Source organism: Parasteatoda tepidariorum, chromosome 6 (genome assembly GCF_982258835.1).
Source record: "Parasteatoda tepidariorum strain Cologne lab strain chromosome 6, Ptep-v5.0, whole genome shotgun sequence".
In the NCBI taxonomy this organism is placed as follows: Eukaryota; Metazoa; Arthropoda; class Arachnida; order Araneae; family Theridiidae; genus Parasteatoda; species Parasteatoda tepidariorum.
The window spans coordinates 115,672,344-115,698,122 of NC_141760.1; the positions used below are offsets into that span (position 1 = coordinate 115,672,344).

The following is a 25,779-nucleotide window of genomic DNA, read 5'->3' on the forward strand; positions in this document are numbered from 1 at the left end:
AATAAATAGTAGATACTAGTCTACAAGATAAAGGTCTATCCATTGCTATTTTAATTATGTCTAGTGTTTATCAATTTAAAACCGAATTTTTAATTTGTGTTGTTTCTGAGCACGTTCTGTCACATGAGTCGAATTTCGTAACTTAAAATATCTCTGCACTAGCATATTTAAAGTCACCCCCCCCCCCCCCGAGAGCGTGAAGATTCGTCATTAGATCAAAAGTTATTCAGGGTGGTCGTTTTATTTTTTTTCCTAACGTGCTGTACACATTATTTTTTTTTATAACCGTCGTTGAACAGCCGACCCAACTTTTTGGATTTACGACTGCTAATTTTCAACTCCGTAGTTTTGAACCAATCCAGAAGACAAGAAAACTCCAGGATCAGTACCTGTCACATTTACGCTTAATGTAATGTGACAATTTTAATTTCTAATTTTACCTAAGCCTTTAATTTTTCTTTAAACGTTATTCCTCTTTTTTTATTTTAGCAATCTTTTTAACTTTCTTGGTGACCTTTCTCATGGTCAGCGCGGTCATCGCACTTCCTGTGGGGAAAGTCAACCAACCCCTCTTTTCACGCCTTTCTTTTTCTTCCTTTAATTTTAGGGGGGCTAACTAACCAATCTCTTTACTTTAAATTTCAAACTCTCCGCCTCTTTAAATTTAATTGGTCGTAATTTTTCTGGTCCTATACCAGTTAAGGAATTTTTAAGTCACTTTTTGGGATAGATTTTCTCTCTGGGTGCTTCTTTCTTGCATGTTCTTTTTTTTCCGAGATGCGGACTTCGGTCCGTATCGAGGGATTTCTTTTTTACATTTTTTTTAACCTTTATCTTAAATTAAATCCATAGCTGTAATCAATTTCTGAAAAATTTAAAATCAACAGTTTATACCTTTAATTTTCCTTTAACATTAAAAGTCCTCTCAAATTTAAGTTTTCTTTTCATATTTATTTTAACGATTAAATTACTCGTTCTTTTATATTTTACTTTTATGTATGACGCCTTCATTGTTTTAATTCTCTTATCACCCATTTCTAATAATCGCCATTCATGTGTAGTAAATGTAACGATCGATATTTGTTACTAAATAAAAATAATTTGTTAATAATTGAATGTGGTGCTGAAGTGCTTATTTCCCCGTCTTCCTTTGATGTCTGTTTGTTTAATATGTCCTCATGTATGGTGAGTACCCTTTTATTATTGTTTTGGGCATTGTATTCTTGATAATATTGGAAACATCAATTTACTCCATTTATCTTAAATACTTATATCTGGATATAGCATGACCTTGTTTCTTTATCTTTTTATCTTTAATTATTTTTAGTTTCACCCTTATTCTAAATTCGGTGATACCAATTTATCCAATTTGTTCAAACCTCACACTTTGTGACCCTTTGGACCTATTGGGTTATTGTTATCCCACATTAGCATTGTACTACCACTTTCCTTAACGATCACATTTCCCTTTAATTTAATTTAATTAACTATATATATTTTCGGCCTTAATTATATTTATCACAACGTTTCAATCATTTAACTGTTTTTTTAATCATGACTATATCCAATTACTAGTACATATACCAAATATTTCAATCTATTAATTATAATTCATAAATAACGTTACATTATACGCACCAATTCCTTTTTTTATTAAACTGCTACAGTACCCCCTAAGGTATTGATTTGTAATGGGAACATGGAGGACGTAGCGACTCGACGGATTTAACGTGCATCGCTCACCATTTACTACACGGGAAGTCTTCGGCCGGCAGGGATTGAACCCACGAACTCTTGGGCACGGGCCCAGTACCCTACCAACCAGGCTATAAATATATATGTATATAACGAAGGCAGAAAATGAGCATTACCATATAATCATTCTCCCATTGTCCGTCAGCATTTCCCAAAAGTCCAAACGTGCTATGCCAGTCATCAAGTTCAAACTTGCATATAAAGTGTTCGTCATTTTTGCACTTCACACGGATAGAGGGCGATCTGATATCAACCCCTGACTCCATAGGGGTCACTCTCCTATAAGGGAAGAAAAACGTCATTTCTTTCACGAGCAATAAAATTATGACGGATCAGTGATTTTTTCTGATCAATTTCTTAATATAATTTTTAAGAAGTGAAAAACAGGACGTGTAAAATGGCTGTAGCGACATACTTACACATTTTTGAACTGTGTGGGGGTCTCTGCCTCGTTGCCATTGATGATTACCTGATTCCTGTGGTTGATTGTGATGGTCATTTCCGGAAAGAGAACGTGAAGAGTTTTCCCGGAAGTGATCACAGAGAAGAGCGAAGTCTTGAGGTCGTATGCAAGCAGGAAAAAAGAATTAGATGGTAGGAACTTGTAGGATAAGCCGTCAAAGGTGCATATTTGCAGTGAATCAGATGCCATTTCAATTTTAGCTACCGGTTGTTGTGATGAATCCAGTGGCCTCAAGGAAATCAACTAAAAATATGGATGAAGCACTCACTATTAATAGAAGTCAAACTTGTGGCAAAATGTTTGTCATCTATTCAAATTTTTTCCCCTTAAATTAAAATCATTTTTAAAAAAATGACAAAGTAGGTAAAACCTCCCTACTTGCTTGTAGTTTTAATTACTATGAGAAAGGTTTGATCTAATTGAAAACCAATACAGCAATAATTAACTGTCTGGAAAGAGCATTTATTTACTTAATTTTTTTTTATATATCCGTCGTTGAACAGCCGATCCAATTTTGGGTTTACGACTACTGATGTTCAACTCTGTAGCCTTGTCATTTTGAATCCCACCCAGAAGACAGGGGAACTTCTGGATCGAGTATTGGGAGAAATTTGCCTTCGTGGAGGACTTTTTGATGGGGATAACCTGCATTAGCGTTACATGGAGAGGAATATCATGAGAACCTCCTGACGGCAAGAGGACTCTAACCCATGATCCGTCTACCACTGAGGATATTTCACGTTAGCACTGTGGTCGATGCAAGCAGGATGCGGAATTCGTATCGACTAGAATTCGAATCCGGTTCAACTCATTGGAAGGCGAATGCTCTATCCCCTGAGCAGCTCTTATTTACTTAATTATCCTCTTCATGCCTCCTGTTTAACCATTCGTTCAGCCATAGACATTTTTGTGTCTCCAGAATATTTCTTTAGCCAACTGTTAAGTAATTTATTCTGTTAGTTTTCTTATTTCGTACCCCTATAATAATACACTCCTTACCATTACATTAAAAGTATCAATTTTAATTATTAGATCGTCAAGCTTTCGTCAGCTTTCCTATTTCTGCATCTGTTTTTCCCTCGCTCTCAACTATTGCACCAAGATATATAAATTGTTATATATAAATCTTCTATTCACCAAAGATTTATTTAATGATAAAAAATAACTGAAATCTGTTAAATGAGTTTAATTTTAATTAGAAAACTGTGCTATATAAATCAATTCTATTATTCTTTTTTTTTCGTATGTTTGATTCTTAACTATATTTTGTGAGGGTTCTTTTTTTTTTTATCCTTTTTTAATACTCTTATATTTTGAATATTTAACAAAATTTTGATTTAGTACACCATGGGTCGCCATTTTTGTAAAAATAGGAGGATAATAAGAATCTTATAAGAAATGAAATGGTTTACCTCTGTGAATGAAGAAAGCATTCTGCCTGTGCTGAATTTAAAGATGTAATTTCCATCTTTCTTTGGATAATCAAACGTATGGATAGTATGAATGGCCCAGGCTGCAAAGAGAAAAAAAAATCATTATTTGCATTCCAGTACAACGCATTTTATTTAATTCACTGAAATGTGGACTTACTTGTGAGTGAATTTCCTTTCATGAAGTTATAAACATTTCGGCCAGCTCTGGATAGTTGGTCAATGGGAAGAATGGCCTGAAGAGTGCCTACAATTTCTCCAACAGGAGGATAAATAAATTCTTCCATCTGAGAAAAAAATAAATATCTATGTAACGTTTGAAAAGAAATTGATAGAAATAGTACATGTTTGTTAATTTTATAAAAACTTGTAGCCGAACAAATTGAATACAATCAATTTTGATAGCAAATTTGAATATAATCACCTTTGTTAGTTTAAATTGACTTTAAAAACAAATGAAATACTATCGGTTCTGACATATGAATAGAGAGAATGTGCATAGAGTTTTGTTAATCTTAACTATAAACATATTTTCTACCCCTTGGGGGACACTTCGATAAGTTCACGCATAATGAGTAATCTCTTAAATAAATTTCTCTCCTTGCTTCGTATTGTTATGCATATTCTAATTAAATATCTGATGTCTAACTTGAACTAATAATAAAAACCGACTTTTTTACGGATGCTTTAAAATTATTACTTTTGCCAAATAATTTTATAACCACAATGATTGAATCAATTAAAATTCGAAAAATAAAAATTTACACGAATGCAATTATTTACCTCTTCTAAATGAGAGGAAAAAAATGAAATTTGGAAAATGAGTCGAACCGCTTTTTATCTCAAAAATCCAACCAATACTTTCTCATTATCTTCACTATACATTTGCTTGTTCTTCGCGTCAACCGTTCACAGCCCATCTTCACTGTGTAACAACTCTCATGCAGAACTGATATCAAAATACAACGTTTTATCTTCAAATAGGAGCCCCGTTCTAGTTTTACAACTGGCCGAAATTCTTCTATTTTTTTTTTACTAGACCGGATAAAACAGATACCGGATAATCGGGAGCTATGAGACAGGTAAATGTTCAGATACAGTACAACTAGCGCTGGGCATTATTTTCTTTATTGTAAATTAACTTACCTTTTGTTTCGACTTTTGTAAATAACTGTAGATGGGTTGAAGTGGATGTTGAGGATCGTTGATTGTGTTCATAAACTGCAGCTCTATCTCTCTGTAGGCTGAATCGAGGAGGGATTTCACTTTTAAAAATGTTTTCGGACTTATTTCAACACTCCACGCATTTCGGTGGATATCGCCACTCAACTCTATGCTCTCTGGAATTCCATCCTTAAAATAAATGAGCTATTTATTATGCATAAAAAAGTCCCAGAAAGCATGCAGTGTCGAAAAATTTCTTTTTATTCTCACAAAAATGTTTGTACTAAAAATCTTTTTTCAATAAAGCAAAACTATTGCATCAGTTTCCTCCTAAAAGAATTAAAAAAAAAATTTTAAAGCTTTTTTATAAATGTATTGTCACTTTAGGTAAAATTGTCCCTTAGATCAATCATGACGTTTTAGCTGACGTCACACTAGCGATAGGATCAAATTGCATTGTCCAGTCAAAACAAGGTGGATTTGAGCTGAGCATACAAGACGTTGCCTTAAAAGAAATCTTATAATGACCTAGATTTAAGATTATTTTCACTTTGAGACTAGATATATTAACTATAGGTAAAGGATTTTTTTTCAGGCTTGAAAACCGTAAGTCAACCTCGATTTAGGGTTTTTACATAGAAGGTCGTTTTCCAAGGTTTTGGATGAGGGCAATGCACGTAGAATAGAGAAGATTCTCACAGATCTCGTTTTAAGGTTAGAAGGCTTACTCGTAAACCGCTTAACAAACCTTTTTAGGTTTACATTAAAAGGTTTTTGCTGAGTTAAAATAAACCTTATTTCGATATCTGGGTAGAGTAAACCTTTCAAGTGCTGAAAAATATGTCTCAAAACAAATTTTGACTCAGGATTACAAATGAGGAAGTTATTTGTTTGCATTTTGTAAATATTTACTAGGTTTACACCTTAAAATTTTTTATAGGTTTATCTTAACTCACTTTTATCAAAATTTTAAACATCCAATGGAGGTGATTGCTGTTTTATACTTCATATAGGTTGCTTAGCTTTTTTTGATCTTGTACGATGTACTGGTATTCAGCTGGTAATGTTATTAAAATGAAGAATGATAATAAATCAAAATTTGAAGAAAGAATGTCTTAAAATGTAAAGGGAAACTTGTTTCGAAATGTCAGGCAGTAAACTGTTTGAGATAGTTTGTTAAGTCATTGGACGATTTTTTGAGGCCCTCACAGACGCATCTGTCGACGATTCAATTTTTTTTAAGTATTTGAAAAATAACATAAATGTTGTTTGCTAGCTTATAGCTCTATGTGATCAAAAAAAGTGTTTATTGTTCGTACTTAAATATTTAGTTACTTTTAAGTCCCCACATTAAATGAATTTAATGATCAACGTCAACGTGGTAGTATTGACGCATTGCGTCTTTAGTGTCATAATACGTTTAATTAATAGTTCTAAAGACTAAATTAGTTGTTCTAAAGTGATTTGAAAACACGAATTTATTTTGTTTACAGTAAAGGGATACCTGCAAGTGACGTACTGTGGATATTACGACCCTGGTTATGTTGTTGAAACTTAGCATTTGTTTACGTTAGCAACTGTTTTTTTCCCATTTAATTTCGAGTAAGCCAAGCAAGTCAAGTACCAATTCTCTTAAGTGACACAGTTTTCAAGGATTCCCAAGGATTTCAATTGTACACAAAGCATACTTATATACATATATTTAGACAAATACAGACGCAAAGCCAAGTAGAACATAAACAAACTTATTATGCATCAAAGTTACACAAAACAAAAACATATTACTGTTACAATAAAATACATAAAACAAATAATAAACCTAAGTTGAGTAAAAGAAGAAAGAATTATATTTCAAGTAGTTCGATTCTCTGTATTCAATTAATTAAGCGTTTATTGACATTTTGAGTTATGAAAGTGAAATTTAGCTCCACTTTGCTTGCTTATTAAGATGAGCTGGTGCTAACGTCATAGGTCACATGGGTGGGTATTGGGTGTCATGGAATGCAAGTATTCAATTATTTTAAAACGTGTTTGTATAAAACTAAATAATTTAAAATTAACAGTAATTGAAATGGAAGTAAAAAAGTTATGTATTTAAGGCTACTACAGTGGACTCTTAAAAAATGTTACATTGCTGTAACTTGCAGGATTGCTTATATTTAGATACAGAACAGAAAAAAAATAATTTGATACATAATTAATGTTATAACATGAAAAATGTAAATTAAAATTTTTTTTTTTTAAACTTCGATTTATTTCGAAGTTTAAATAAACTCCTGCGCTGAATGTTTCCTTAAATTTAGAGATTATTTGTCAATTTTAACTCTATTTACATTTCTCTTCAAATTGTTGAAAAACAATTACTGCTAATTTCTTTATCGAGTAAAAAAAAAGCAAGTTTTGGCACAAAAAAAAAAAAAAAAAAAGAAAAAAACTTGAAAATCTTTTTCAATGAACATTAAAATGACTACAAAATATGTTGTGACACCCTATTGTGAAATTTTCTCCCTACAATTTTTTTTTATTGGTGTCAAAAAAGTATCATGAGATAGTCATCAAAATTATAGTGCATAGAACAATGTCAATTTCCAGTTCGGTGCAAAATTTTTATTTTGAGAAAAGCAAGTTTTTGTCATAAAAAAGCAAAGTAACACTAATAGTGTCAAATGTTTTACAAATTTTTATGATCTTAATAATTAATACGCTTTTTTTATACCAGAACCAACTTATTATATATAAATTTAGCAAATTATGGCATCAGAAACTAAGTTGGAAGAGAATACGGTATTACAATAAAAAGAATTAAAAAAATTGCGGTACATTATACAATTATTTTTTTCCTAAATTTTGCTCATTGAAATGATGAATTTTGATGAAACTCATAAATTTACTCATTGAAATGATGAATTCTACACTGAAGAGAATTTTTTTTTTGGATCTATTATCTCAAGTACTACTGGACGGGCTTTAATGAAATTTCGTTTGAACATAGCTTTGATATAATATAAAAATAAATAACCATTCAACAAACATTCATCAGATTCGGATGTTGTGATTACAGAATTTTAATAATAAGGGTTGCTGAGTTCATGTTTAACATTCTTGGGGTGCAGAGAAGAAAGTAATTTGTTGAGAACTAATCTTTTCTGATATGCGGCATTAAAACACATAATATATTCATGTTTACAAATATTAGAAGAGAGTACCTTTTCATCTTCCAATTGCAATTTTATATTCGATGCAGTCCTCGCAAAAGAAAATTTTCCAGCTCCCGGCAGATCTACATTTATGAGGAATTCCCCATTATGTAAATATTTCATGAAGAATTTTATATTTCGGCAATCTTCACTCTGAAAAACAACAACTTTTGTTTACTTTTTGAAATCAGATTCATTTTTTAAAACTGAAAATTTCAAGTTGCATTTTTATTTCGGGAGAAGAATTCTTCACCCCCTCGGGATTAACAATGATCAAATTAGTCTTATTTTGAATTTTGTGTCATTCGAATTCAAAGCGCATTTTTTGTTAAAATTCTTTATGCATTTTCTACGCGTTTCAATTTATTCTTTTTTTTATGATTATCATTAAAATTTGCTTCGCAGGCTTTTTGAGAAAATGCTGGCAAATTATGGTTTGAATAAAATTTCTTTCCCAAAAATTTAATGCAGAAAATGGTGTGTATAGAAAAGAAATCCCCATAAGAGGATATAGAGCTAAAATAATTATATATTTTAAACCATTAATATTTCCCTTACTCATTTAACAAAGCATTAGTTATACAGTCGGACTTCTATTTAACAAACTTCCATTTTGCAAATTTCTTTATTTAGCGATTTTTTTTTCGTGGTACTAAGAACGTTTTGGAAATTTCATAAAATAACTTCCAAATAGCGAAGGGAATCCTATATTTAATCAACTTTTCCTTGAGATCCACTTTCCTATTTCCCAAAATAATTCAGGACATTTCAAACTAGTTAACACATTTTAGGGATGAAATGACCTTCCATTGATTTTCGCTGCTACTTAGAGAGAGTAGTAAAATCCCTTTTTGTTTGCATTTCAAACGAAAATCTCAAGACAAAATGATCATTTTTATTTGTAGCAATTTAACTTAGGAAAGCATGTGGTAATGTATGTTGAAAATTACTTTAATAATAAATGCAGCTACAATTTTCTACATAAATTTACCTTTTTTAGTTAAAAATGTATATAGCTGTATTGGACAATGTTTTGCTCTATTCTTGCTTTCCATGCAGATGTCTTTTATGGTTAAGACATATTAAATAAATAGTAGATACTAGTCTACAAGATAAAGGTATATCAATTGCTATTTTAATTCTGTCTAGTGTTTATGAATTTAAAATCTGCTTTGTGTTGGTTAAGTATCTCAAAAGGGGTTGAAGTTTTCGAACGAACCCCGATATAACGAACTTATTATCGGGATTTAGCAACTTCGTTAAACAGAGGTCCGACTGTATCTTTATCATTTCTTGAGATGATAAAAAAAATGACATATTTAAAAAATTACCAAACTGTTTTCTTGTATAAACAGACTAGAGTTAGTTTCACATTGAATATAAAATTTAATGAGTGATTTACCATGCAAGTGCGTGAGGCAGTCTTTTGATGGTCTCCGTCATTCCATTCAGCAGTAACGTTGACTACAGATTTGGAAAAACTTATGTTACAAGTTTCGATGGTGCGTCCCAAATCAATATCCTTAAAGATCTCTGAAATGACAAATATTGGTCATTGTATTTGAATGCTGGGTGACATGTTAAAGCCAGAACGCAAAAAAAAACTGTCAAGGGAGAAAAAAATGAACCCAAAGTGCTTCTTTGCAGTCATAGGTAGGTAATTTAATTATGTCACTCTAGAGCAGCACAATGGGCTATTGGCGAGATGATCCGAAGACATACCATCGCAATTTCGATCCTCTGCATAAGAGATGGCACCCCTGCTTTGGTAGCCCGACAACCTGCCCTCGAAGTCGAGGAATTTACGGAAAAGGAGTTTTACGAGGACCCATACCGCACACCATCGGTCCCTACGCAGACTGATTAAAGTGGTCACCTACCCGCTTACTGACCGCAGCCAGTGATGCTTGACTTCGGTGTTTTACTGGGAACCGTGTCTTTACGATCAGTCCACTGCTTGACCTTTGCAGTAATACAATATTTACAATTAATGTACAATATTCCGACCATTAACAATAAATGCGAACTACAGCTGTGATTGTCTGAGAATGCAGTGGGTAGAGGGCATTAGGCGAAGTGTCCGCCTCTTTTTCAACGCGTCGTCCAATCCCTTCAACCGAACATGTATCACTGTTAGTAGTCGCAGTTTTTAACATTCATCGTGAATATTGCTGCAAAGAATCCCTTTGCGTTAATTTTGTAAATAAAAACATTTTTAATCCCGTGCCTTCGACATAAGACCGTACATTCTTTATACACAAGTAATATAAAAACAATTTTTTTTGAAAGTCAGTTCTTACTTAGAACAACATAGAAAAATTTATTTTAGTTACTTTTTATTTAATAATTACAATTTCTTCTCCCGTATAAAACTAAAATCAATTCATTGCATTTAATGAATGCATTAATATTTGTAAAAAAACTGTATTAATATCAAGTGTTATTCATCACAAGTGTTAAAAAAAATGTATTTGACCTTAAATGGATGAATAAAAAGTATTTTAACGAACGATTGAACAAGATAGAGTGTGAACTAATAAGTATAAGGGATTGAGTTAAAATGAGGTTTCATAATTGTACATACGGTCTACTCTCATATTCAGTGTTTTCCAGTAGTTGGAGTTGGTCTTCCAGTGCAGTTTCAGTGTCTTGAGATCTGTTGCGTCACAAGATTGGGATGCCCTGGTTAGAGAATCGAAGAAGTGGGATCGAATGTCGTGTTTCCAAGAGAATTCTTGGCATCCAGTGAGAGAGTGCCTATACTCCATGCTATTGGTCAGATCCTTTTGTGATGGCACATGGAATAGGACAGTTTTGTGATGGAATGATGTGTCATCCATACCCGCCTCGTACACAGAATGAGTTGCCAACTTTAAGTCTATTAAGTTGCTCTCTACTTCAAAATTCTCCTGAAATCTTAAATGAGTGACAAATGAGGGTTACAAATTAGAATACAGCAATCAATTTTCTTAGTAGCAAAAAACGGTTCAGCTAAGAGTCATTTTAAAATCCTGTTCTCAACCAGAATATTTTTTTTTTTAACTTTCAGCAAAACACTTTTTCGGGATTCATTCTGGACCCTAAAAAGAACTCTAAAAACTGAAAAGGGCTTTATATCCCCCCAAAAATGGGCACACCCATCACGAAAATTTGCATGGCTTTTAAGAAACTCAAAATAAATAAAGTTCTTACTTTTGTCATTTAAAAAAAATATTTTTTCAAAGAAAAGTAATAAATTTAAAAATAATTTCTCGGTTAACCTGTTCGATTCTTTACACTAAAGTAATACAAAAAAAAAGCTTTATAAAAAAGTAGTGGTATTATATCTATTTACCTAAATGTTCATCTTTAGTTGCTAGTCACCATTTCATTTCACAAAGTCCCTTATAATTTAAGATATAAAAGCGGATACCAAAATCATTAAAAAATTACTGCGGATGAGAATCTCCTTTGAACAATACCGAAACGATTGTTCTACCACAATATATGTTCTTAAAAATTAAAAATTTTGACTGACTACCCAAGTCAAAAGTTTTGATGGTATTCCATTGATGGACCAACATAATGATTTATGATGGTCCAACGTAAAAAAATTCCCAAATGTGTTTGATGGTATATTCCTGCTGAACTAACAAGAATTCCCATTAAACCATCATGGAAATGCATTATTGGAACCATCATGGACCATCACACATCGTCATGGATTGTTGGTCCACGAGAGTCAAAATTCTCTTGATGGTTCACCATCATAGTATTAAAGTAGCATTTTCCATCATGGAACGATAAAAGTTCATTGGCATATAAAGCACCACATAATAGAAAATATTGGTTGATGGCGAAAATGAAATAATGTTGGACCATCATGAATTTCACTGAAACCAACATAAACCATCAAAAATTGTTTGATGGGCCCATCAAGAATTTTGACTTGGGTATTTAGAGGACGATGGTCCTATCAGATTTCAGCGACTGACAAGGGAAACTAGGGAAGTGTGACTCACCAATTTTGAAATAAACTAGTGGGATGTATGCCTTATGAGGAATAATTTTAGGGGGAAACATTCGTTTCGGCCCATAGAAGGTCCTGTGAGAGATAAAAAATAGTTCAAAAAATAGAAAAATCAGTATTTTATTACTTCAATACAGGCTATTAGTTATTGTAATTGTCTCATACTCTAATTAATTTTGTGGTACTTTCACGTACTGTATAATGCATATTGACTGTCGAAATTGATTTTGAAAATTTTATATACCCGTAGTTTTTCAGAAAAACCTGTTAGGTTAATTTAAAAAAAAATTTACATCGAATTTTTTTAATTTTTTTTCCAAAAAACTTTCCAAATTAATTGGAGTATGAGACAATTACAATAACTAATAGTCTGCATTGAAGTAATAAAATACCGATTTTTCTATATATTGATTTATTTTTTATCTCTCACAGGACCTTCTATGGGCCGAAACGAATGTTGCCCCCTAAAATTATTCCTCATAAGGCATACATCCCACTAGTTTATTTCAAAATTGGCGAGTCACACTTCCCTAGTTTCCCTTGTGAGTGTGCGCATAGATTTAAAAAATGATCTGTGCCTGTTGCAGGCTCACCTGTAAGAGGTTTGTTCACCGTCCATCATGATTCTTCCTTTGCTCACAACAGAAAGTGGACCGGAATGGAACGATGCCTTGACTTGAACCACTTCACTGTTCAAGAGTGGGAAATCGAGATCGACAACGGCATCCAATATGTTCTCTTCTCGCTTATCGAAAGTGTCGCAAATATCCCATCTCAACTACGATTACAAAACACAACATATTTCAAAATTACACTCATTATTAAGAGGACTATATGTTCGATATTATTTAAAAAACTCACATTTGTTAAAGAGCTTTTTGGTGTCATGAATGCTCGCTTGAGTTCTATTAGGTACTGTAAACCGCTGTCGGTACTCATTTTGTGCCAGTAAAGTGACCACGATTTTCTAGGAATAGTCACGCTCCACACTACCGCTTCTTTAGTCTTTGAAACCCAATTGCTGCGAGAAAAATTGAAATAACCCTGGAAGGAAATATGTTTTTAAATTAGAACTGTTGTTTTGATATGTGAATATATCAATTGACAAAATGTAAGAGAGATACATCAATAATTATTCGTTACATATTAAAACAAATTTAATTCATTTATAAATAACCGTATTTGTGAACTCCAAACTTAATGGGCTCTTTTCGTTGCATTTTTGAGTTAACATTGATAAAAAATCTTGGTTTATTTGTTCATTAAAAAAAAGTTTTATTTTTCGACGTTTCTTTTCTTGAGAGTTTTTTTGAAGGACATAAAGAAAAATTATTTTTGCAAACATCAAATTCTACATACCGCTGTTATAAACATTGTGTTGGTAATTAGAAGGGTTTTTTTAAATCCAAATTCAGAGGATTTTTTTTCCACATAGAATATAAATTAAAAATTCGTTTTATTATAACAAATTTTTTTTAATAGTATTTATAATTTATCGGAAAAAAATGACGTAAAGCTTGTCAAACTTACTGAGGATAGGTATCATTTATTATAACGGAGTTTTTCTTTTCGCATGCAATTTCATATTTTGATAATGATGCAAGAAACGTACTGTAGGAACATTTAATAAATAATTTCACAAAATGGTCATCGCATAGATCATTCCGTCGAAAGAAACATCTTAGAACGTCTGAAGAAAAAGGTGACAAACAATAAAAGGTGATAATTGATTTATTAGTAAGGTTGTATGTGAAATTTAAGGTGATACTATGCAGCTTTAATTGTTTTTAAACGACTGGTTTGCACTTGTTTACATTCGTGTATTAATGGGTTAAATTATACGATAGATAATATAAATTCGACGATAAATTATGTAAATATGGAATATTCAATATATCCAGTATTATATATTTATATAGTATATTATAATAATTTGAACAAATCATCAGACGCACTGTAGTTTTTTTAATAATGACATGTTTTGCTCGAGTTTATAGGCCATACTTTTATATTTAAACACACATGTCATGAGTTTATATGCAGGAGATTTTTTACAGACTTCCTATTTGCATTAATATTATTTTTTTAACGTTTTGCATTCCAATGTTGACCCATTGATACAGGAGCATAAACAATTGAAAACCGGTTTCAGCCTCGTAAAAATAATAAAGCTGCAAAGTTATAACCTGACAATTAAGATTTTACATAGAATTATTGTGGTGTGATCATGGGATCACCACAATATTTACTTTTCATACTGGTCTATCTCCAAAAGATAGCGTCCCCTCCTTAGCGGTTGCAAGAATCTTTAAAGACGAGCTATGAGTCGAGCCCTAGAGATCCTGCAAAGGCAATGAAGAGGGCGCTCCTGTTGGAGACAGCCCAGTATGAAAAGTAAACATTGTGGTGATCCCATGATCACACCACAATTATAGTGCGTCGAATAATTTCGATAATTTGACGAATTTCGATTTTGGTGATCCCATGATCACACCACAATTATAGTGCGTCGAATAATTTCGATAATTTGACGAATTTCGATTTTGGTGATCCCATGATCACACCAATATTATAGTGCGTCGAATAATTTCGATAATTTGACGATAATTTGACGAATTTCGATTTTGGTGATCCCATGATCACACCACAATTATAGTGCGTCGAATAATTTCGATAATTTGACGAATTTCGATTTTGGTGATCCCATGATCACACCACAATTATAGTGCGTCGAATAATTTCGATAATTTGTCGAATAATTAATAATAATTTGACTGTCAATGTTGCCCAGTTTGCGATGCGTTTTAAACCAGTCAAGTTCGTTTTGCGCATTGTTCTATAATATATTATAATACGATGAAAAAAAAATTTGTTTCTTTGCTAAACTTACCAATACTCTCCCTGTGTTGCTCTCAATTTTAGTCATACTAATAACCATTCCTTCGTTTTCCGTCGTTTTTCTGCTGATTTCAATCGTGGATGCTGGAATTTTGAACAAAACCGTTCTCCCTTCCTCTTTTCGAATGAAATGAAGTTCAATCCAGGCTTTTCCTGTACTTGCATCCCACCACTCAGGCCACTTCATACTTCCAACCAAACTACAAATACACGAGGATGATAAGTACATATCTGCCAACTTTTAATGCCTTCCATTATAATTTTTCCCAGTGGTATTAGAATGGAAAAAAAATTTCAATTTTAAGCAAAAAAATTCGTTGTATTTGAAAAAGCTTAAACTGCCTACCATGAGAGTAACACATATTAATATATATGCTTAAGTTTTTTAAAAATAGTGGTGATGAAAATCATTTAAAAATTTAAATTATAAAAGAAGAAAATAGTATCTATATATTTACTACCACTTTAAATATAAAAATAAAATTTTACGCCAAATGCGTAAAAGTTGGCAGGTATGTAAGTAGGGTGAACTGACCGGCCTGTCTTCAAAAAATTTGCAACGTTTTTAAAATAAATTTTTTTTTTTGATAAATGTGAGTATCAAAAATAATTCTTATAAAATGCAAATGAATTAAAAATACGTAATATAAAACCAAAATGTTTAAAGTCAATTCCTACTTAAACCAACAAAAATTAATTTTATTTCAGTCTGCTTTTTATTAAATCATTAAAATTTTTCTTCCATATAAAACTAATATTAATTCATTAAATTTAATGAATGAATTAATAGTTGAAAAAACTGTATTAACATCAAGTGTATCACCCACTAATAGTAGGAATGGGAGGTAATTTATTAAGTATTGTTTTCAAGGTTTTGTGGTTCAAATAAAAAGTAGTAAAATAAACATCTTTAAATAAACACCCCGGAGAATGAATACTTGATATTCTGATTGCAATACATGGCTTTTTAATGTTAATGCATGAAAACAATTTTTCTCCTATAATCAATACTTATTATTTTTAAAAAAAAAAACACTTACACTAGGTCACGGAACAACCTAGAGCAAATTTTACACCAGGTCATATGTCTATCTTGTCTGGTCATATGTCTTGATTAAGTTTAAAAATTAATTTCCATTTTTTTTTCTAGTTCAATTCTAAAATAGCTAGAATCCTCCTTTTTAATTGTTTATCGATATCTAATCAATCAATATTTACTACGTATGCCACATAATTGATGCAAATGAATTGAAAATAAATTATGCGACAAACAGAGGGAGGCGTTAAAATTTTGGCCACCAAAAATCAATTTAATTCTATTCAAGCTGGATAAGCTTGGGCAGTTTGTAATACTTTATTTTTTTATTATTAATTTTATTATATAAATTTTTTATTTTATAACCGGCGTTGAACAGCTGATACATTTTATGGTTATCAATGTTCGACTCCGTAGCCTTGTAATTTTGAACACAATAAAGGAGACAAAGGAACTTCTTAAGCCTCGATGGCTCAGGAGATAGAGCGTTCCAGATTCGAATCCCAGCGATGGCTTGTCGATACGAATTCCACATGAGCCTTGCATTGACCACAGTGCTAAATATTCTCAATGGTGGACGGATCATGGGGTAGAATCTCCTTGCCGTCAGGCTAACCACTGGAGGTTTTCCTCTCCATGTAAGGCAAATGCAGGTTAGTTCCGTCGCAAGTCCTCCAAAAAGGCGAATTCCACCCAAAACTTGATCCAAGAGTTCTCTTTTTTTCTGGATTGGATTTAAAATCACAAGGCTAAGGCGTTGATCATTAGTTATCGTAAGCCCAAGAAATTGGGTAGGCTGTTCAACGACTCTTATAGTTATAATAATATTTTTTTATTTTACAAACGGCTTTGAACAGGCCATGCATGTTTTAGGTTTACGGCTACCAATGTTCAACTCCGTATCTTTGTAATTTTGAACAGAACACATACGACGAAGGAGCTTCTGGATGAAGCTAACTTTCATTTGAATTGCATGGAGAGTAAAATCTTCCCAAACTGTAAAGGGTGCGAACCGAGATGTGTGTCGATATAGTATCAGTATAGTCAGTGTCACATGGTTTGTAGCTTAGCTCTTAAATGAAAAAAAAAAAATATATATGAATACACCTTACTCTTCAAAAGACAGGTGCAATTCCGTCAAAATGTCTTCCCTCGTGGTGCCTTTTATCTGCAGGCTATAATCAGGGGTGGTTACCGTCAAAAGTCTCGTCCGTCCAGTTTTCACGTTCGTATTTTCTTCTTCATAAATTTCTTTGTTCTATTAAGAAATGAAACAATCATTCAAATGCAAAGGTATAGTTTACCTTAAGAACTCCCCTAGCCATTCCTCTGAACTCGTGGCGGTGACTATAGCGACGAAGCATAACTATTTCAAGTAGGGGTGTGTGGTCACTGTTTAGGACAGATTTTGGATCGGGTCATCCAGAGAAAGATGATTTTTTCTTCGGTCTACTGTGTTAGCCCTAGAGTGAAGAGAAGGTACCCTACCTGAAATGCGCTATTCTTGTTTCCATAGCAGCAAACGATTTCAGACTTTGTGGCGAGGGGTGATCTTATCGTAGACAAACTATAAGTAGTGTCAAGAGTTCAGTTTATCATGTATCCATTTTATTTCTTTTACAGTAATGAAAGTTCTTATCACAATAATTCTTAAAGATTCCAGCCAAATGAATTCAAATAAGCGAGTTACTTTGAAATGGTATAACTTGGAGAAGAAAAAAAATCAATTTTAATGAACAATAAGTTTGTCAGCGTCGTAGAAACAAATAGACATTTAAAATTTTCTTATATATATATATATATATATATATATATATATATATATATATATATATATATATATATATATATATATATATATATATATATATATATATATATATATATATATATATATATATAAAGAATTGAAGCATTTCCTATTATCATTTCAAAAAAAAAGATGATGTGTTTAAGAAATGAGATGGTTAATAAGGAACGACTTACAGAATAATTAAGTGAATAGAGATCTGTTTTTAAAATCAATGTGTGGTGAAAACTGTCAGACTCCATGGATGCAATGAATTCGGGGATACATGGAATGGTCACATAGGTCATCTGCTGTTGTCCATGTGCTTCCATGTGGAAAAGTAATTCATAACTTCTGTTGAACCCTAGAAAATAAATTTTTTTTATGTGTAGCAAAAAAATATCAAAATCTGAAACCGAAATAATAAGTTTCTTTTTATAAGCCTTGCATGACTGAGAGCAAAAACTCTTTAATGACGTCATTTCACTGCAGCCATATGATTCGTCTACAGTGTTTTATTTTATAAAAGGAAAAATTAAGAGCTTTATTTATGTTTGATAAATCTATTTTGATGAATATTCTAACATTGGTGTTGTTAAGATGTTCTACAATGTTTTTTTCCCTGATATTTTTAAAAAATTCAAAGGCGCGTCAAAATCTATCTTATAATTTTCGAGCAATTTTGATATGGATTTTTTTTATTTATCAATCCATTTTAGAGAGAGCCAAAATTCTCCTGTCAATTTTTCGGCTAATTTTAAGGGCGTTTATTTGATAAAATATTAAACAGTGTTTTGCTACATTTGGTGCTCATAAACAAAACTGCCGCAGCAAATTGTGAATTAAATGATGTAATAAAATGACTTACCAGATGTTGTTATTCCCATCAGAACTTTTTCATTGGTGGATGGAGGATACTTTGTTACATCCACAACATATTTCTTTACTCTAGAAAAAGGAAAACGTTTGTATTCACACACACAATTTGGTTACAGGGCGCAAAAAATAACTTTTAATCGGATTTTTTATGTACTCCATCTTATTGGTTTGAGGGGATGCCCTCAACTATGCTAATATATTAGAGCAAACGATATTTTAAGTTACGAAATGAGGCATAAAAACGTACTTTCTCTGAATTAAACATACCTTTTTTTTCGACACATTTGGATTCCTCCTAATTTAGGGCCGCAATCTGGGAAATAGGGTGAGCAGACCGGTCGAAAGTTTGGACTCATTAATAATAATTTGACGTGTTTCGTCAAATCTCTAGAACTTTTTAAGCGAAATGAAAATTTTCTGCACACAATTATAGAATTAGTTTGATCAAAAATAGTTCCATGCAAAAAAAAAAAAATTAACAATTATTTATTACTTTTCACTATTTTCTTTGATAATAGTATAAAAAATTATGAGTTGCAGTGTATAAAAATTTTTACACCATTTTAGAATCAAATATAAAGGCATTTAAAAGGCAAAATATAAAATTGGAAAGAAATTTGTTCAATATTTCCTAAGAATCGAAATAAGTGGAGCATCGTTTATACGACGATCACTTATACGACGTTTACATTTATACGACGTTTTAGTGTGGTCCCAAATCATTCCTATTCATTTTAATGTAAAAATATATCGTTTATACGACGCACAGAATCGGTTATACGTCGGTTTTTAGATTTTGTTCCTTATTTAATTTTTTATTTTTTCTAGCGTATTTTAAAAAAGGGCGGAATTTGCCAACATGAATGATGCAGAAAAGGGTGTCAACAAGAATGCTTGGATGACGACCGTAATTTTTACTAGATGACTGAAAAAACTAGACAATGTTATGAAGAGGAAAAAAAGAAAAATTGCTCTATTCATCGACCAAAGTCCAGCGCACCCATCGATACTAATTATTTTGGAAAATGTAAAAGCTCTCTTTTTTCCTGCAAATTGCACAAGTGCGCTTCAGCCATTAGATTTGGCCGAGATTAGAAATTTAAAATTGCATCATAGAAAGCAGTAACTTCAACTCGCTATTCAAAGCATTGTAGAGAATAATAGCAAGAAAATATAATTAAAGGTAACATACATTCAAATGGCTCACTGCAATTTTTCTCCTTTGTTTATTTGTTTGTTTTGCTTTGTCTAATTTAGAAATTTATGTAAATTAACACGTTAAACATTAAAATTAATTGAAAACAGAGTTAGTTTCAGTTTTAGAAGTAAAAATCGATTATACGACGTTATCGTTTATACGACGTTTTTCGGTGGTCCCTTCGGCGTCGTATAAACGATGCTCCACAGGCTTTATTTAAAAATTCGATTGCTCAGGAACTATTCAACCGATTTCGTTCAAATTTTATATAATATTCTAAAATGTTAATGAGTCGGATATATTATTTATCTCAGTAATTTAACATGATGGAGTCTTTTTTTCTCCTTGAAGGACTCAATGGTTTTCAAAGTTTAGAGAACTAGTATTAACTTTAATTTTAAATTAACTTTTAAATTGGATCAATTATCTCTAGAACTGATTTTAAAAGAATTTGATTTGAACAAATATGTTCAAACTTATTTTATTATAACACAAATGCTTGTTTCTCATGCAAGTTTGAAGTTAAAAACAGCACAGTCATGCTTCGATCTCACTGTGGAGAGTGAATGTAGAATCTAAATTTATCAAACATAAATTTTGATCGATTATCACTCTAATCATCAGAATATCCCAGTAATTATGGCAGAAAAGGGTAAAACATATACCCAAAATTGTTTTTGACAAATTCCTCCTCCGTACGCCATTTTTTAGACAAATGGGAGTGATATTATTGCATGATTTCTTCTAGAGAGGAAAGTGCTGGTAGGCGGTGAGGTACACTGGTGTGCAAAACTTAAGCAGCATGTGGTTTTTCGGCCACAGCTCCCCAACAAAGTATAAGATAGCCATGAAATTGCAGTATAATATGCACGTAATTCAGTAGAAAGATTATTTGTATGCAAATTTTAGAAATAAAACGTAGTAGGTGATGTAAGTGTACGTAAACCTTGTGGGTCGGCGCGCGCAAGTCAAAGCTGTGATAAAAGGATGAAGAGTACCGTAGTTAAAGACATTCGCTGCAAGTGCAAGTGATTTGCTTTGTGAAACATGTCTTCAAGAAATCATTTAGACGACTGTACTTGAGGAAGAATGATTGGGAAGCTTGAGGAGGGGCGTAGTGTGACCAGTGTCGCCGAAGAGTTCGGGATCAACAAAAGTGTTGCTTCTCGTGCTTGGAATGCCTTTAAAACTACTGGTACAGCTGTTCGGAAGGTTGGTGGTGGCCGTCCAAGGAAAACAACACCAAGAGATGACCGTTACATTGTCCTCCAGGCGAAAAGAAACCGTTTTCAGTCAGCGAGCGCCATATCTCAGCAACTGTGCGCCGCCACAAAGGTGGCTTATTTGCTAGACGTCCTGAACGCTGCATACCTTTAAAAGTTAACCATCGGCGGCACCGTTTAGAGTGGTGCAGAGAACACGAAACCTGGACACCTCATCAATGGAGTCGTTTTGTACTGCTAATGTTCAAGAGCTACTGGAAAGTGAAGATATCACACGAATGGATTTGTCAGCTTACTCTCCAGATCTAAATTCCATAGAGCATGTCTGGGATGCATTAGGGAGACGTCTTGCGACACGACAGTATCCTCCTGGTAACACCCATCAGCTGAAAGATGTGTTAAAGGAGGAATGGAGACGTTTACCCCAAGAACTCCTGGATAATCTGGTGTTTAGCATGGAAAGACGATGCAATTACAGTAAGAGGGGGGCATATCCCATACTAGGGAACATCTGCCAGTTGTACTTACGCTTCTTCAGACAATCATGTGTAACGCCACTATATGTCAAATAAAGCTTTTTTTTTTGTTCCATACCCTACTTTGAGCCTTATATTCATTTTTGCGCCATTATTCTTTTATCATCGTTTAAGTACTAAATAATGTACATCATATTCAAATTTCATGTCAATCGGATGATTTCATGCATAGTTATGACAAAAAACGCACTTGTAGCTTAAGTTTTGCACACCAGTGTAAAAAGGCATATTTTCAGAAGTACGCTGATTTGAATTAGACCAATCTCGAGACGATCGGATTAATAGTTTAGAAATTATTAGGGTTTTATTTATATATTTTATATTATAACCATCGTTGAACAGCCGACCCAGTTTTTTTGGGTTCACGACTATTAATGTTTAACTCCGTAACCTTGTCATTTTGAACCCGATCCAGAAGACAAGGAAACTCCTGGATCAAGTATTGGACTAAATATTTGCCCTCATGGAGGACTTTTTGATGCAACTAACCCACATTTGCGTTACATGGAGAGGAAGACCCCGAAAACATCCCACGGTTACCCTGACGGCAAGGGGACTCTAACTACCACTGAACATATTTTACGTGATATTTTACGTCAGCACTGTGGTTGGTGCAAGCTGGATGCGGAATTCGTTTCGACCAGCCATTGCTGGGATTCGAACCCGGTTCACCTCATTATACCAAAAAAAAAATGTTGTTTAGTAAAATGAGTTAAGATTTTTAAGAGAAACTTAGTCATATGAAACAACGTTTGCAATCACTAAAATATACTAGAACGTTGAACCGGATCGTTCCACTGGTACACCCCTTGGTTCACAAAATCGAACTAAAAAATTTCGAGTTAGTATAGTACTCTCTTATTTCCTGGAATACTGAACATTGGTAGTAAGAAAATGTTTTATTCCTTTTTTTGAAACTAGTTAACTGTTTGAAATTAAATTTATTTTTGGATACATTAAGTAACATGTGAATATGTATGTTTTAACAGTTTAGTTACCTATAGTTTACTTCTTTATAGGCATAAGTAGAAATGCAGTGTTATGAGGAAAATTGACAGCCATATGTAAAATACGTGTTGTACCATCCGTCGATTGTTGTCAAACACCCTTTCATGAAGACCTTAAAATCCTTTTCAGGGCATCTGGTAGATAATTTTTTCGAAAATATTCAACGGATGGATTGACACAAAGAACATGATGGTGATGCACTGCCACTCAAAAACAATTTAGAATGGATCCTTGAAAAATTGTCTGTTCTCCAGCCTGATTTATTCTGTAACTACCTTCTCATGAGAGTTTCGAAAAATCACGTTATATCTGTTGATTTATTTTTATATATATATCTATGTTTAACCGCTTCTCTTATAAAAAAATCAACATATTTTTTATTTCGTCAATAAATACAAGGAACTAAAACGAAACGTAAGTTTTAAGTTGAAATTTTAATTCTTTTTTGTACAAAAAAACATTCAATTTACCATCAGTTTACTATCCCGAGTGATCAAGGGAAAAAAATTTAACTATGAGTCTTCGGAACGAACGAAGAACAACACAAAATGATACTTTCCGAACACCAGTGAAGTGATACGCCATTATTTTTTCTGTGTAGATTCAGCAACCATCTTATATAAAATAAGCACAAAACGCAGTCCCACAATCCAGCTACAAAACTTGGCAATCTTCCAATCACAGCAGCTTATTATTATTATTATTACAGTACAGAACCCGTTATCCGGAAATCAGAAAACCGGAAAACCAAAAAACCGGAACGAAATTAGATAAATTTTCCCGCCATTTTTAAAAAATTTTTTTTTTTTTTCCTCATAAGATTTTAGGATTTTTCGTTCTTTTTTGAAAGATGTTTACCTTACCATCATTTTGGAAATAATCATTAGTGTTTTACTCCATCGTTTTTTCTTCTTTTTAAGATTATTTCCACCAAAAAATTTTTTTTAGTTGGATCTAACAATAAAAAAACGGCTTTTTGTAGCGATTCAGAAAACCGGAAAAATCAGTTATCCGGAATAGCGATGGTCCCGATCGTTCCGGATAATCGGTTCCCTACTGTATTATAATTTTATCTTCCGGCCGTGTAAAACCGTGATAAAAGAAAACGTACTGACGAATTCTGCTACGTCCGAGTTATCTCGGGATAATAAATATTTGCAATATATACGTATCCGAGTTAACTCGGGATAATCAGGGAATCGGTTAAATAGAGTTTTCTTGTTATGGGGATATAATCGTCCCAATCTTATAAAATTTTATTAATTTCTAACACCGGTTTAGACATTTATTAAAAATTCGCATTTCAATAAATGAAGTGGAATATTCTGCTAGCGTGGAATATTATTCTATTGTGGAATATTCAAATCCTTGTGGAATTTTCTAGTGTTGTTGTTGTTGTTGTAGTTCATTTACATCGCACTAGAGCTGCACAATGGGCTATTGGCGACGGTCTGGGAAACATCCCTGAGGATGATCCGAAGACATGCCATCACAATTTTGATCCTCTGCAGAGTGGATGGCACCCCCGCTTCGGTAGCCCGACGACCTGCGCGCGAAGAATTTTCTAGTGTATTTACATATCGTATGCATTAAAGAAAAAATGGTGAAGAAAAGGATTTTATTTTTACTTGTTGGTGGATCCAATACTGAGTTGCCATAGGGTACGGTTTGATCGAGGAATCTGTACAAACGATGAATGCTCCGAGCAGAGTTCCATTCCGAATAGAGAACTCGCATAATCAGGCGTACACCACGAGCTGCTTTCTCGGGTAGAGAAATCTTCATCACCACCCATCTTCAACAACTCTTTGGTTTGGCTGAAAAAGAAAATACGATGGTTGCATTTTAATCGTATGGATCGCATTTTCATGTTTTTAAAATTTATTTTAAGTATCTTCTATTAATTTGAACCCAACTTCTTTCACCCTCGATGCAAGACGACTGGAACAATATTTTTTCCCCTTTTGCCTACTTATCAATATATATATATCCAAAAAATTTCTTCAAATTTAAAATCTTTAAAATAATCTGAATTTTTTTTTGTATACTTCCTTAGTCACACTTATTAATATCTCATACACAGCAGTGTAGTTTATTGACATTTGCTCGAGAAAAAAAATAAAATAGAAATTCACCAAATCTCGAATGCCAGTAAAATGACATATTAGCTTAGAAGTTTAAAAAACAGTCATTTTAAGTTAATAGTAAGTAACTGAACTTAAGCCCTTATGTTAAATGGACCATAAATTGCTTAAATTAATTCTTTTTATCCACTGAAGAAATAATCAAAAAAAAATTTTGCTGCTGATATGTACAGAATAAAATTGTATATAATAATCAATCATTAAATAAATAAATAACTTTTATTACACCCAAGCTTATTACAATCATTTTAAACTTGGTATTAGGTTAATATTTGCTTCCCCTCCTTACAGTTAAAAAAAATTTCTGATAACACTTCAATGTCCTGGCATTCATAAGCCAGGAAAATGACAAATTCGCCATTTTATAACAAAAAACTTTACTTTAATTTAATATTTTGGCCTAAGACGTTTATATTCTGCAGAAAACAGCAGGATTTCCTAAAATAACTCAGATAAATCTATGTAGTTCATTTTATTAATGATTTCAAGAAGCCAGGAAAATGACAACACAAAAACCAACTCACCTTGAAAAATTTTTTGAAATAGATTTTGAACCAGAAAATTGGTTCTTTATTCATGCAACAAGACATGTTCACATAGGAGGGTATCTAATCAATCTATCAACATAAGATATTGATTGCTGGCTCTATCTATTTTGGTTATAAACCACTAAATAAAAGTAGCCAGGAAAATGACAGATTTTCTTGGGACAAACAAATTATTGACAGAAAATATTTTTTAAAGGAAGTTTTTGTAAATAATACCCTCTGCGTATATTCTAGAAATGCTTACACCGGTTGAGATAAAAAAATTGGATATTGAAAAATGTATGGAAAGTTTTGAAGCTAGTTTGTATTGGAAACATTGTTTGGAACAAGCCAGAAACATGAAATTTTGAAGTTCAACTAAATTTTTTAACTATACAAAACAGTCAATGCTAGTGCAAAGTCATTTTAAAATGCTAACAGCAATGCTATTTATTAACTTTTTTTTAAAAAAAGTTCTTTCAGTATTATAGCATTAGATCTTGGAGCAAGGTAAATTAATAAA

At 32.6% G+C, this 25,779-nt stretch overlaps 1 protein-coding gene across 1 annotated transcript in view; it reads right to left on the reverse strand.

The window, feature by feature from the left end:
- LOC107443823 (apolipoprotein B-100) overlaps positions 1–25,779 on the reverse strand; it is a 93,964-nt gene that overhangs the window by 10,743 nt on the left and 57,442 nt on the right. The window contains exons 17-31 of the mRNA XM_087166510.1: positions 24,214–24,402; positions 18,610–18,689; positions 17,939–18,105; positions 17,065–17,210; positions 14,909–15,116; positions 12,880–13,062; positions 12,612–12,796; positions 10,594–10,925; positions 9,412–9,542; positions 8,019–8,162; positions 4,795–5,001; positions 3,809–3,935; positions 3,631–3,731; positions 2,175–2,461; positions 1,872–2,034 (exon numbers count right to left, since the gene is read on the reverse strand). Coding sequence (XP_087022636.1) covers positions 1,872–2,034; positions 2,175–2,461; positions 3,631–3,731; positions 3,809–3,935; positions 4,795–5,001; positions 8,019–8,162; positions 9,412–9,542; positions 10,594–10,925; positions 12,612–12,796; positions 12,880–13,062; positions 14,909–15,116; positions 17,065–17,210; positions 17,939–18,105; positions 18,610–18,689; positions 24,214–24,402 — 2,650 coding nt within the window. The remainder of the gene's footprint in view (positions 1–1,871; positions 2,035–2,174; positions 2,462–3,630; positions 3,732–3,808; positions 3,936–4,794; positions 5,002–8,018; positions 8,163–9,411; positions 9,543–10,593; positions 10,926–12,611; positions 12,797–12,879; positions 13,063–14,908; positions 15,117–17,064; positions 17,211–17,938; positions 18,106–18,609; positions 18,690–24,213; positions 24,403–25,779) is intronic.